Raw genomic sequence first — 12,563 nt, forward strand, 5'->3', positions numbered from 1 at the left:
GACAATAGACAGTTACACAATAGCAATAACAGTAACATGTAATAACATAACATAAATAACATGTAATCAAGTAATCAAAACTGTGCAAAATTCCGCAAACAGAGAAAATATAACAGGACAAAAACAGTGCAAGGTAATTCTTGTAACAGTGCAAAAAATAGTATGGTTAAAAGTAGTATGGTTAATTAATAAATATTAAATATTATTATGCCTGTTACAGTTTTACTGGGCTATTGAGGGGACAGTACAATTTCGGCTTACATGTGTGTGTGGTGGTGTAGGAGTACAGTGGTTGTGGGTACAGGAGGATGTTAGGAGAGATCATAATAAGGTGGAAGGGAGTGGGGGCGTCACCAACTTGACAGCTCTGGGGAAGAAGCAATTTTGGAGTCTAGTTGTGTGCGACTGGAGTGACCGGAACCTTCTGCCGGATGGTAGGGGAATAAACAAGTTATGACTGGGGTGAGTGGGGTCAGACATAATTTTGGTGGCCAATGTCTAGGATAAGAACCTGACCACTTGGTGATTAAAGATCTCAAGAACGGTGGTGTAAGTCTAGTGTCCTGACTAGAATCCACTTTGGGGTGTACAATCTGTTCCTCTGAATTACCCCCCCTTAATTCCATCGCTGAGACGGTTTCTCACTTCTTTTCCGGTACCGTCTCCTCGGTTTTAAAGGGTTTCAGAGTTACACAGGATAAAAGGCACATTATGAACGTGTTGTGATTACAATCTTAGAGGGACCAGAGGAAAGCCGGCTGGGTGAAAATGTAGGATGATAAAGGTGAATCGTGTTGTACAGTATTTATATGTGAGCTATAGTTTTACACGCTAGTAATGATATAAGTACCTAAATTCACATAACTAGAAAATACACCAGTGAGCTCTGACAGATTATAGTTCAGTCCCGCGTGGTAAATTGAATTTGCAGGCAGGTAGAAAACGTCACAATACACAAAACATTGAACACGACACATTTTCCTGTGAAATACAGAGATTTAACACAGATTGTTACTCTCAGGCGGGGTCTCGGTTTGATTACGTGATACCAAATTTCCGTTGTTAAAGAAATAAATCAGGGAAAGATGAGTTTTCCCTTAAAGCCCAAATTTTGTTTTCTGCCCACAACCCGACCGAGATGAGTAACATCATCATGATGAGCCCGGTTTTCTGTTTCCCCTAGCAGTGTTGCGTTCATGCGTTTTGTATCAATGACGTGTTGCGGCGGATACGGTCTCCTTGCTTCACCATTGTCCTCGCTGTGATTGGGTCGGACCTGGGCGGAATTTTACACCTGACATTTAAACCCATTTCCGTTAAGCTGTTTTGGAGCCGCCGAGTGAGGTTTCGCGTTCACGGATGACACCCCGCGGCTTGAGAAGTGGGAAGCGGCTCTTTGGCGCTGCGGGAATCTCGTCAGCAAAGCCCGACTGCGGCTGTTGTGCGGCTCCAGTGATCTGATCGCGGGTGTAGCGGCGCATCCGCAAGGCTGCGCAGCGGTCGTGCCTGTGACTTGGGCAAGCAAATGCGCCGAGAGACGAATAACCTGCCATCAGAATGATGCGGGGCGCTGGGAAGGAAAGGAAGAGCTTCAACATGGCAGCGTCCTGAGCGACGTTTTTCGGAATCTCTCTGAATGTTTATCGGATCTTAGGGAATGGGCTCTCAGGTGCTCCAGACTCTCCGGCAGGGAGTCTGGGCATCCCTGACAGGGGGGTGGTATCATGACCCAGACCAGAACAAATTCAATAACTCCTGTCACCTCTATCTGTGGATATTCCTTCTCATGCTCCCTTTAACCCTCCACCTGGTGAGTAAAAATAAATTCTGTTTCATAGCCCGGCTATACACGTATGTCTTTGAAGCCTTGTGAAAAACACGAAGCCACGCGTGTGCTCGCTTCTGTCCCTGAGCCGTGAACGCGAGGACTTCAAGCGGATTTGCGTGCAGTTCATTAAAATTAATTATGATTTGCTCTGTTTGCATTTTTGGTTCAGGGATAAGCTTCCCTTAATGCCACTGAAAGGGCGTCAGATGTGAAAAGAAATTCCTAGCAATACCGCATTTTTTCCCTGCATGCGAGGCGGAGTGGGTTTTTGAATGCATGACAGTACAATAGCATCAGAGTGAGACAGGAGACCGAGCCGCTCCAGAGGAGAATTACTAGGGCATCGCACTGAAACGTGAATGAGGCACGCCACACCGGTGTTCATTTTGACACGAAGGAAATTATTTTGAAAGATAATATTGAGATAAACTAGCACGTCTTGTCGAACGTCATATTTATTTTTTTCCGTCTCACAAAACGTGTACCTCGATTGGGGGTTAACGTACTGTATCGCCTTTTCATTTAGCATCACACGCGCCTCCTAGTTGCTCTAAACCCTTGTGCCTGCGGGGAGGGGATATTTGAGCTCAAGCGCCTCCTCTCTCCCGTTTACGATGACCGAGGAAGGTTAAAGACCTCCAGACAGATTGTTCTGGTGTTCCACGGGGTCTGTGATATTGGTGTCGCCAGCTTCCACGTAAGAGAATCACGCGCTGTTCGGTTCACTAAACCCAGTTTTAAGTTTTCCTTCAAGGAACCGTGTAATAAGTAGAGCTTGACTTGCGGTAGTCACACGTTCCTTTCTAGGGTGAATCCTAAAATACGTCTTAAACATAAGAGATCCCAGCTCCGAGTTCTAATCATAATAAATTGGTTTTAGGTTAAGAATATCTGCCATGAAGAATGGTGTGGTACAATTCAGCGAAATCAGTATTAACCCAAAGATGTATGGCCAGACACCCCACAAACCCCTGAGATATCAATACATTCATCACACCATAAAGTCCCAATCTTCTTTACATTTTTTATTGCGCTTCAAGCATTATGTTTTCACAACATGGATTTGTCTCAAGGTTGCTGCTGGTCTGCAGTAGTAGAGGAAAACTGGCACTTTTATTTGTATAGTTACAACTAGGATTTAGTGATCTCTAATGCTTTTCCTCAAGAACATTAGGGGTGTATAATCTTGGTTCTGGAGGGTTGGTGTGTCTGCAGGTTCCTGTTCTAAGTCGGCTCTTAATGAGCTATACTAGCTGGTTACTGGATTAACTGGACCAGTTTAACAGCCCCCTCCTCCATAGGAAAGTACAGTATGATTGTTGATTGTCTAAAAAGGGTTCTGCAGTATCACTGAAAAATGCAGGAAGATTCTTGTTATCAAGAAGTCCCTAGAGGAAAACAAAGACACCATGCAAATTTACACTTCTAAAACAATCTCTAAAAATATCGGATTCATTTGTTCTAGCCTTTGTCAATCAAATAAGTTTTAAAATAAAAAAAGTCGCTTTGCCAGAGAACAACTGTAGCAGCCAGACTGCGTATCCTTTCAAAGGAAAGTGAAAGTGGTTAGGCTCTTAGAGATTTTTGGCACATCCCAATGAAATATCCACTGTCTGTGGATAGGCACAGGAACTTGTGGTAATGTCTTAAATACTTCCATTATACCTTGCAAAATAAATTAATTGTTTTAGGATTGTGTGGTCATTAATTATGTATAAAAAGGACTCTCCCAGATCATATTTATCTAAACTGAGATATGAAAACAATTATTCTGTTGCCTTAATCTGTACTTTTGAAAATATTTAAAAAATGGTTTATACTTTATTTGCAAACTTCAGTGTAGTATTTATTTGCTGTGTTTATTCATATGTTCATTAACGAGTTTTCCATAAGTGGTAGAGCAGTCTGACAATTTATTTCTAACTGGGAGTCAGGAATATCCTGTTCAAAATGTACAATGCCTTCTGATTCAAGAATTTCACTTCAGCCTTGTATAATAATACAACAGTAGTATAATTATGCATAATTGTTGGATGGAATGGAGTTTCCTGGGTGGTCCGGAGAAGGACAATGCAGAAAAGTGTATCTGTTGAGTGTTGTGTCTATCCTGTGGTTGGCAATAAAGCCCTCTTATAATTCCCAAATTACAGTACTAAAACAGAAAACACTTCGGATTCCACATCCAGAATGAAAATTCTTCAGTTTAGTTCTGCAGAGCTTTGCTGCATATTATTCCACATAGAATTGCAATTTGATGTTTACAGTATATTTGCTGTGATTTAAAAAGCCTTATAACCATCTTCACATGAACATAGATAGATACTTTATTGATCCCGTGAGGGAGATTGCAGTGCAACAGCAGCTTAACACAGACAACACAGCAACAGTGTAACGAATGATACAATAATAATAATACAATACGTACAATACAGTCAGTACAGTGAGAAGTGCACTAAGAAGAGTTACTCACAGTCCAGAACACACAAAGAACAAACCAGAACAGAACAGTACACAAAAGTTGTACTGCACAATATAAAATATAAATGTATTGCACAGGTCCCTGGCATATATTGCACAAAAACGGTTGTAAACGGGAGAAAGAAAAAGAACAGATGTAGAAGTATACTGTTCAGTCCAGAAACAGGTTACTGTCAATGTTGCCTAACATAAGGCTAAACATGCAGACAGGACTGTATCCTGATCATGTTTGTTTTTTTTTACATCCAGTTTTGAAACAGTTGTATTACCTCCAAGCCCAGGCTACTAATTTGGCCAGTTCACTGCTCTGGAAGAAGCTTTTTGATATCAGACCTTTTTTCCCATGGTGTGTGTGTTTCAGGCTCTGCCCCCGACCAGTGTGACACTGAGTATTTACTGCAGTTTGGTGACGGTGCTTTTCATCCTGATTAAGTTGGTCAATTATCGGCTCCACCTGATGTTTGATAATGATGAAATTGTGGCTCTGAGCACTCTCTCAGATGTCAGGAAAGCAGGAGAACAGAAGAGCCATGGTTCTGATGTGTGTCTTTCTAGCAGTATGAGGTAAAATACCATGACACTCTTTTACTTTTACATTTCATATCTACTGTATACACAATAGTGTTTATTGTGAGAGGCTGGAGTTACTGGTCACCACAGCTGGGGTCTTGTACCCTGACTTCTAGTGCAGCAGAGCGAGGGTCAATGAAGGACAGGGTGGACATCAGGCTCCTGAAAAACACCTTGACCCAGATGGAATTTTTACCTTGAGTAAAGAGATAGTTTGATGTTTGCTGAATGTTTATTGTTTATTGTTCATTACATTATTATGCTGTTGTCAGTTTTAAAAAGTTAATGCACTTAACCAAATCTTTAAATTACTTAGTGTCAGTCACTGTTATTTGGAAGTTGTCTTTTATCTGCTGAACAGTCATCTACAGGCCTGATTTAAAGACAACACTACGTTAAAGCATAAGTGAAAAACCCCAAGAGAGGTGTCATCCCTTATAGTGAGCAAGATTTGCACTCTTGTGGTGTAAAATGGGAGATAGAATTTTCGGATTCTCTGTAACTCTTTTCTTTGTAAAATGCCCATGTGTACCTCCTGTAAGGTGTTTTTTAGCACGTACTGTATATTCCATTAGACAAAGCCTTCCCGATGAGACAAACTAAACTCTACCCCACAGATCTTGCTTTAGGATTGGATTGGCTAATAAAACGGGTCTTTCACCGTCATGTAATTTAGAATCAGAAGATTTAACATTCATTTTGATAGACATTTATTTATATGACAGGAAGAGCAGTACTGTACCTGATGTTATTGCCATGTCGGAACTAAACAGAGACAGACATCAGGGTCCTGTAGCCCACGTCACTCTGAAACGGAGAGAAACAGCTCTAGGTGTCGCTGTTGTGGTGAGTTGTTCACTTTTCTTTGCTTCTGATTTGCCATAAAAATCTGTTCCTTTCTACAGCGTACTCAACTCTCATGGGAGAATCCTTGTAACACACATGGAAGGTCCCTTTGTTTCGCAGTGTAAAGTTTAGTGAAACTAAACATTGCTTTTATTATTAATATAAGGATTTCTTTCCATTAGAGGTTAAGGGGGAGCTGCACTGGTGTCCAATTTTCAAAGCAACAAGTAGAAGTTATGTCCAGACTTACTGTATATGGATGAAGAAAACCAACACCTGCACATGGATCTTTTGTTTCCCAGACCCACTAATCATCTCACTCTGCTGACCATCTGGTCTCCACAGCCTTCTTGTCCAGTGTCCTTAACTGTCCACAGCCTTCATCATCTCCATCCACTGACCACCTGGTCTCCACAGTGTTATGTCACACACAGCGTCCGTTTGTATTCCAGTGTTATACTGTGGGAAACCAGGGACTGAGACAGACAGGTTTTATGGACATCTGTTTTTTATTGTGCGTGTCCTGGAACAGCCAAGGCACCTACAGTAAGTGCCGTAACGCAGTAACCCCAAAACATAAGAGCAACAGTGTCGGAAATACAAACGGGCGCTGTGTGTGACGTAACACACACAGCCTTCGTGTCCACAGTCTCCTTAACTGTCCACAGCCACCATCATCTCACACTGCTGAGCACCTGATCCCCACAGCCTTCGTGTCCACAGTCTCCTTAACTGTCCACAGCCACCATCATCTCACACTGCTGAGCACCTGATCCCCACAGCCTTCGTGTCCACAGTCTCCTTAACTGTCCACAGCCACCATCATCTCACACTGCTGAGCACCTGATCCCCACAGCCTTCGTGTCCACAGTCTCTTTAACTGTCCACAGCTGCCATCCTTCAGCAGAAGGTACTGTGCCACTTGCAAATACGTATCCAGCAGCCAACACATACATGACAGTACTGGACATTTCAAGATCACCCAAAGGCCATTTTGGTTATCAGCAATTTCATTTACTGCATTCCTTGTAGGAATTATTTTTCCTATTCATATAGCACTTTTCACCCTTAAAAATCCCAGAGAATGTTGCACATGGAAGGGAACCTACTTCGCCTACCACTGAAGTGCAGCCCCCATTGAGGGACACATGACAGCCTTCTGTACCCGCACCCTCTGCACAGCAGATCAGGGCGAGCAATGAGAAACCGCTGCTCCAGCTGAATTAAAGGAGGTCTGGTTGTGCTAGCCCCAGGCAGAAGCTACGCAGGGCCCCACTCTTCTGAAGAGTCTCATAGACTCTTTGATGGCCTAGAAGTGTGCACCTTGGTTTAGCTTTTCATCTGAAGGACGGCATCTCCTACAGTACAGTGACCCTGGTCACCACAGTGGGCAGCCGATTGGAATTGGCATGAGCACCATTTACAGGATTTCTTTTGGAGTTTTTTTCAATCCCTTCTCACATTCTTATTCATTTGTCTTCTCCCCTTTCTTTCTTTTCTTCTGCTCCTCCTCTCTCTCTGCACCTGAAGCAGTTCCACTTTCAGTTATTCACTCTATCCACATACGTTTTAATTTATTCATTATAATTATAACTAATATATAATTACTAATAGTAAGAAGTATGGTTTATTACAAGTTTTTATATCTATGGCTATAGCTGTTCAGCACATCACTGGTAAAAATGCTAATATACTTGTTAAATAAAATTCTAATATGAGACAATTTTATTAGGCTTTCCTGCAGAAACATGTAAAACCATTAATTTAAAGAAGGACTGGAGCTTAGTGTCATACTTGTGGATTGAAAAAAATGTTTAATTCAATTTTATTTGCTCATGTAGGAACACCCAGAGCCTGAAGCTGCCAGGAGCAATGAAGGTATTTGCATATTGATTCCTTATAACATAATAATGATAATTCCCTCTTATTTGTATTGCAAGCTGACCAGCCGAATCAAGGGCACTTTACCAACCAAAGCAGAATTTAACCAAGTTTCTCAGGGTAATCGGACCACTCTTACAAACAGTTCCAATGGACCAAGTAGGCAGGAACTCAGTTTAATGTCTTATCCAAAGAATGACACCTCCTGTAGCAAGTGCCTCCTGTCACTGTTCTGTGGTGTTGGCTTGGAAAGTCTCATCCCAAAGCAAGAACATCACCTACTGGACCACCAGCACCATTTACACCAGCAACCCAATTTTCCTTGGAGGTCTTCCATCCCAGTGCTGACCAGACCCAGCCTTGCTTAGCTTCTATGATCTGACAGGATGTTAAGACTACAGACTGTAGCGTTAAGGTGTTAATCCTACTGCCCAAATTGTGTGTGTGTGTGTGCATGTGTGTTAGGAAGGAAGACATGACAAGCTATCATCTGGTAATCGATCCTCAATTTCGATCTATTCTCTGAAATCTATCATGTTGAAAAAGTCTCTTCACTCAAATGTCTTTTTACATGCCCTCTAGCATTAAATATATGTGGGAATCAGCAAGACAGACTGGAGCACTAGTCTTGTCTAGAAACACTCACACTGTTCAATGCAATTTCATGATTCGGTGTGCTTTTCTACATGGGCGCAGCGTATACTGAAGTTCATCTAATATGAGCTTAATTGACGACAAGCTCTTTTGCTAATGCTTCAAAACTGTAGAAATGCTTATCTCTGCACGTGTAGCTCTCACTTCAATCAGATTCCTTTAATGGGTTTCTTGAGGAAATTCCAGAAGATGTTTGACTGAACTGCCAGCAAGCAGAAAGCGCAAGTCTGCTTAGTCAGCATGAAAATGGCCCCCTCATTACTCAGGAATCCATTGATGTGGAACATTTATTTTGTAGTATTGATCATCATTCCTCAGACTCACCACAGAATGCAAACTCTCTTGTTGCTGCATGCCTGTAAATGTTTGAGAAGTTAAGCATGTTTATACGTCTTGCAGTATTTATAAAAATGAATAAAATGCCTTTTTAAATTCATGTGAAAAACATTTCTGATCAAGATATTCCAACAGCAAATTGCAAATTTACCTGTTTTTATTCTTGGGTTTTAGTGGAGAGAATTTCCCCAGTTTAAATAACAGGCATGTTTTACCAACTGGAAATGTACTAACCATATGTTTTATCACACAAGTTTGCAAGTGGATTAAAAAACCCAAATTCTTTCTAAATACTTTCTAATACTAAGAGTCACCTGAATTGTGACATTATTTACTACAGAAATTATCTTGTGCACGTGTCAGGTTTTTCAATGCTGTGAATACTAACGTGAAGTTAAAACTGAAAATGGCCGATTCTTTCTCTGACTTGGAAATAGAGTAGATGTAATATCTTCATTTGTTGTGTTTTATTATACAGGAATGACAGAGACACCACGTGTTGAGAAAGAAAGGGCAACTGCACAGCAGGCCTCAATAACAGAGGAGAAGCTTGTCTCTGAAGGTGTTTGTAAAGGCTCGAATACTCCTGCTGCTGCAACCCACACTGTGTCAAAGGAAAGCGACCGAAATCTCTCTCAGGGAGAAACAATCCCATCTCCAAAGGGAGATCTGGAAGAGGTCGGTGAAGAAATGCTGAAATGGAAATGCGAGCAGGATGCCAACAACAACTCTCTAGAGATCAGCCCGGAGCAGTGTGCGCCCCCAACGGGCAGCCACCCCGGGGAGAGTTACTGCTCTGACGAAATTGCGGTCGTCCTTGTCGACAACTCCAACCCCTCCGTCCAGATCGACGACAGCGACACGGTAAAGATCGTCATCACTTTGAGCTGCGACGCCCAGACGGCGGCCGACCTGGAGGAGACCGTGAAGCTCAGCATTCGACAGTCCGCCCAGCTCCAGCTCACCCCAGCCCCCTCGGAGCTACGGAGCGAAGCTGCTGGCCCCGGTGTGGTGAACATCCCCGTCATCACTTTCGACCTGCCCGAAGACGGCGGGTCTTCGCCCGGCGCGAACGCGAGCCTACAGCTACCCACGCCGGAGGCGAATTTATCAAAGGAGCAGGTGAGCACCGACTCCGCCGCTCAGGACTGCAGGGACAGCGAGTCCAACGAGCACGAGAATGGGCTTCTCAGTCCGCGGGTGAACGCGACCAACGAGAACAGCTCCTCTGGCATCGAATCGCAAGTGTGCTCCCACCAAGAGGAGAACTTCCTCGACGGGCAAGAGCCCAAAACAGAAGCTGACGGTTTCCTGCAGATTCCGTCCGGGTACGAGAGAGGAAACGGTAAACACTCCAGTGGGCCTAAGACTCATAACAGGGGCCTCAGCATGGACAGCGGCAGAGACGCTGTCCTCAGCACAGATAAAGCCCAGGACAAACTGCAGACTCTGACGTCCTCCAAGTCTGACTTGGAAGCCAAGGAGGGCCAGATTCCCAACGAGTCCAACTTCGTGGAGTTTGTCTCTTTGTTGGAGTCCATCAACAGCACGAGGAGCAGCGCTGGAAATCAGGTGGAAGCCGCCGCCGAGCAGGGAGAAAGGGCGACAGATGAAGGTCAGTTCTGGTGCGGTTCCTCACCTGTCTTCTCATGCTGCAGTGACCAGCTCTAAACCTCCCTGCTTAGGAAAACCTGCTGTTTGGATATGAAGGTTATTTTTAATTTGATTGTCATAACAGAACTTGTTTTAATTGAAAACTGTTTGAATTCCAGATTTCCTTTCCCACAGATGACTCGCCACAAACACTGTTGCTATTGCTGAACACTTGGGCATTCTCTGCTCATCGTAGAGATCAAGTGGCGCTTATAATACCTCACCAGAGCATAGAGGCTTAATTGGCATAGCAGTAGATTACAACGACACATTTTCATTTTCGGCACTGAGGGTTCTTTCAGGTGGCGTTTCAGTAACGTTCTGTTTCATCTATGGGTTCGTATTTGTGTCATTTGTGGCACATCTCACTCTGTGTGTCTGTGTGTAATTCTCCCTCCCTCTTTGGTCAGATTTGAAATTTCCACATGGAGGGCCTTCAGGCCACCTGTAATGAAAAGCGTTTAAATGTATTTTCAGTTACACTTCTTTCCTCTTACATTTGAGCATATAGTGTAGTGTGTTATGGGATGGAACATTCTGAGTAAAGTTTTCACGTACCCATTACACACATACCCGTCTTAAGAAAACAAATAGCTTCTTTTTTATTCTTTTCATGCTCAGACACCTTAATACTGCATTCTTCCCCTAGCTCCTGTAGCTTATCGGAGTTCCAACTTTGCTGCTTTTGTCAAAGTAATTGTATGAGCGCATCTGGGAGACACCAGAGACGGCTAGAGTGAAAGTTATGTTTAGAGAGCTCTTACAAGCAGACTGCTTTCTCACGCTAGGAATGCAGCTCACAGTGCTGCTCTTGAGACTGGTACATTTGCATGTGTATAGGTCATTTAAACTTTGCCTTCCAGATTGCATGGAATATAAAAACGAATGCGAAAACTGAGATAAATTTCTGTGCAGAAGTCTCGGACAAATTCATGAGTTACACTATGCATACTGTATGACTGTCGTCATTTTTCTTAGAGCCTCTGCTAGTGTTAAATACAATTAGAACAACGTAGTCCATTGTAAATCATGTTAGTTTGGATGAGAAGAAACCACAATTGTCATTTAGCCACCTTCAATGTCAGCTCTACATGGGCAGCTGATATGAAGTGTTCCAGAATGGTAGCCAGTTCGTCACTTTTACCAGTCAGGTCTCATCGAGTCATTGTCAAGTGTTGCTCATTATCGACATTATTTGTACATCTCTACGCACTCATTAAGCAAAGAAGCTACTTGTTGTAATACAAAATTAAAGTCTTTAGGGATTAACTATTTCCTTAAAACCAAGTGGCTTCCAGCAAGAAATTACCACAGAATTGTGGTTCTGCATAAAGAAGAAAGCCTGAGCTGTTCGCCATTGCCCCTTCTGCAATGGGCAGTCAAGTGTTCCTACAAAAGGCAGGAGAAACTTTGTATTCTAGAATCCCTAGTCTTTATTGCCCAATATGAGGGACATCTGCTATCTCTTTTAGCAGACACTGTAACAGCAATGAAGCACGACGAGGAGACTGACACAGAAGGTCCCCAAGAGCACACCAACCCACCTAGCAGCTTGCAGACAGCAGTCGCACACCACACAGTTCCTGAGAACCAGATGCTTGCTGTCTCTCCAGAGAGGTAACTTTGTCCACAGGCACTGTGTAAAAAAGCATCTAAAATAATCATAAGTACAATTAACTTTTCCATAAACCAATGTTTACACTGCGCTCCCCACCATGAGGATAAAACAGATACCCTGAAGTTAGATATCAGAACTATATCATCATGATTACATCAAGAGATCTGCATTAGTAATTGACCAGGGTGATGATCCTTCTTGCTCTGCTACAGTACACCTTTAATGAAAGTACAATAAGAAGCACAAAATGTAAAACAGTATTTGACTGCTTACAGTCTCTTCTGAGCTGTCCAGTAATTTTGTCATTGTAGCATCTTGGGCTTTTAATAAGAATCAGTTTGGGATTTATGTACAAGCTTGTAAAGCTTCTGTTTTCTTCATATTTAGCCCTCAGCAGGACAAGGAGGGAGACCCCAATTATGACTCTCTGCCTTCCCAGACCTCTCAGTCAGAAAGCTCCATGTTGCAAATTATATGCAGACCAGAAGCTACCTCCAAAGAAGAAGCTTATACCTTCCACACAGTTCACAGTGAGTACTTAGGTGGCATTGAACTTTCCTCCCAGGAAGCATTCATGGGTCCCAAAGTGGTTCAGCCTGTAAAGGATTTCTGTGTTTGCTCTGTCGCATTGCATCATATTGCTAGCTAGCAGCTTTGCGCAGGATGAGGGTAGGATTATTCTATCCTGTGACAGAAGGC

General features: G+C 42.9%; 1 protein-coding gene across 5 annotated transcripts in view; it reads left to right on the forward strand.

Annotated features, from left to right (window-relative positions):
- Nucleotides 1-915: 915 nt before the first annotated feature.
- The window catches only part of pcnx2 (pecanex 2), a 37,303-nt gene continuing 25,655 nt past the window's right edge, over nucleotides 916-12,563 (forward strand). For 2 of the 5 annotated variants that reach the window (XM_015362518.2, XM_015362521.2), the window contains exons 1-7: nucleotides 917-1,810; nucleotides 4,668-4,870; nucleotides 5,602-5,722; nucleotides 7,564-7,600; nucleotides 9,072-10,208; nucleotides 11,719-11,863; nucleotides 12,252-12,394. In XM_015362518.2, the coding sequence (XP_015218004.2) occupies nucleotides 1,658-1,810; nucleotides 4,668-4,870; nucleotides 5,602-5,722; nucleotides 7,564-7,600; nucleotides 9,072-10,208; nucleotides 11,719-11,863; nucleotides 12,252-12,394 (1,939 nt within the window). In that variant the 5' untranslated portion in view covers nucleotides 917-1,657. Of the gene's footprint in view, nucleotides 1,811-4,667; nucleotides 4,871-5,601; nucleotides 5,723-7,563; nucleotides 7,601-9,071; nucleotides 10,209-11,718; nucleotides 11,864-12,251; nucleotides 12,395-12,563 lie in introns of all 5 variants that reach the window. The other 3 variants (XM_015362519.2, XM_069179909.1, XM_015362524.2) reach the window with 2 other exon arrangements.

This window comes from Lepisosteus oculatus, chromosome 17 (genome assembly GCF_040954835.1).
Source record: "Lepisosteus oculatus isolate fLepOcu1 chromosome 17, fLepOcu1.hap2, whole genome shotgun sequence".
In the NCBI taxonomy this organism is placed as follows: Eukaryota; Metazoa; Chordata; class Actinopteri; order Semionotiformes; family Lepisosteidae; genus Lepisosteus; species Lepisosteus oculatus.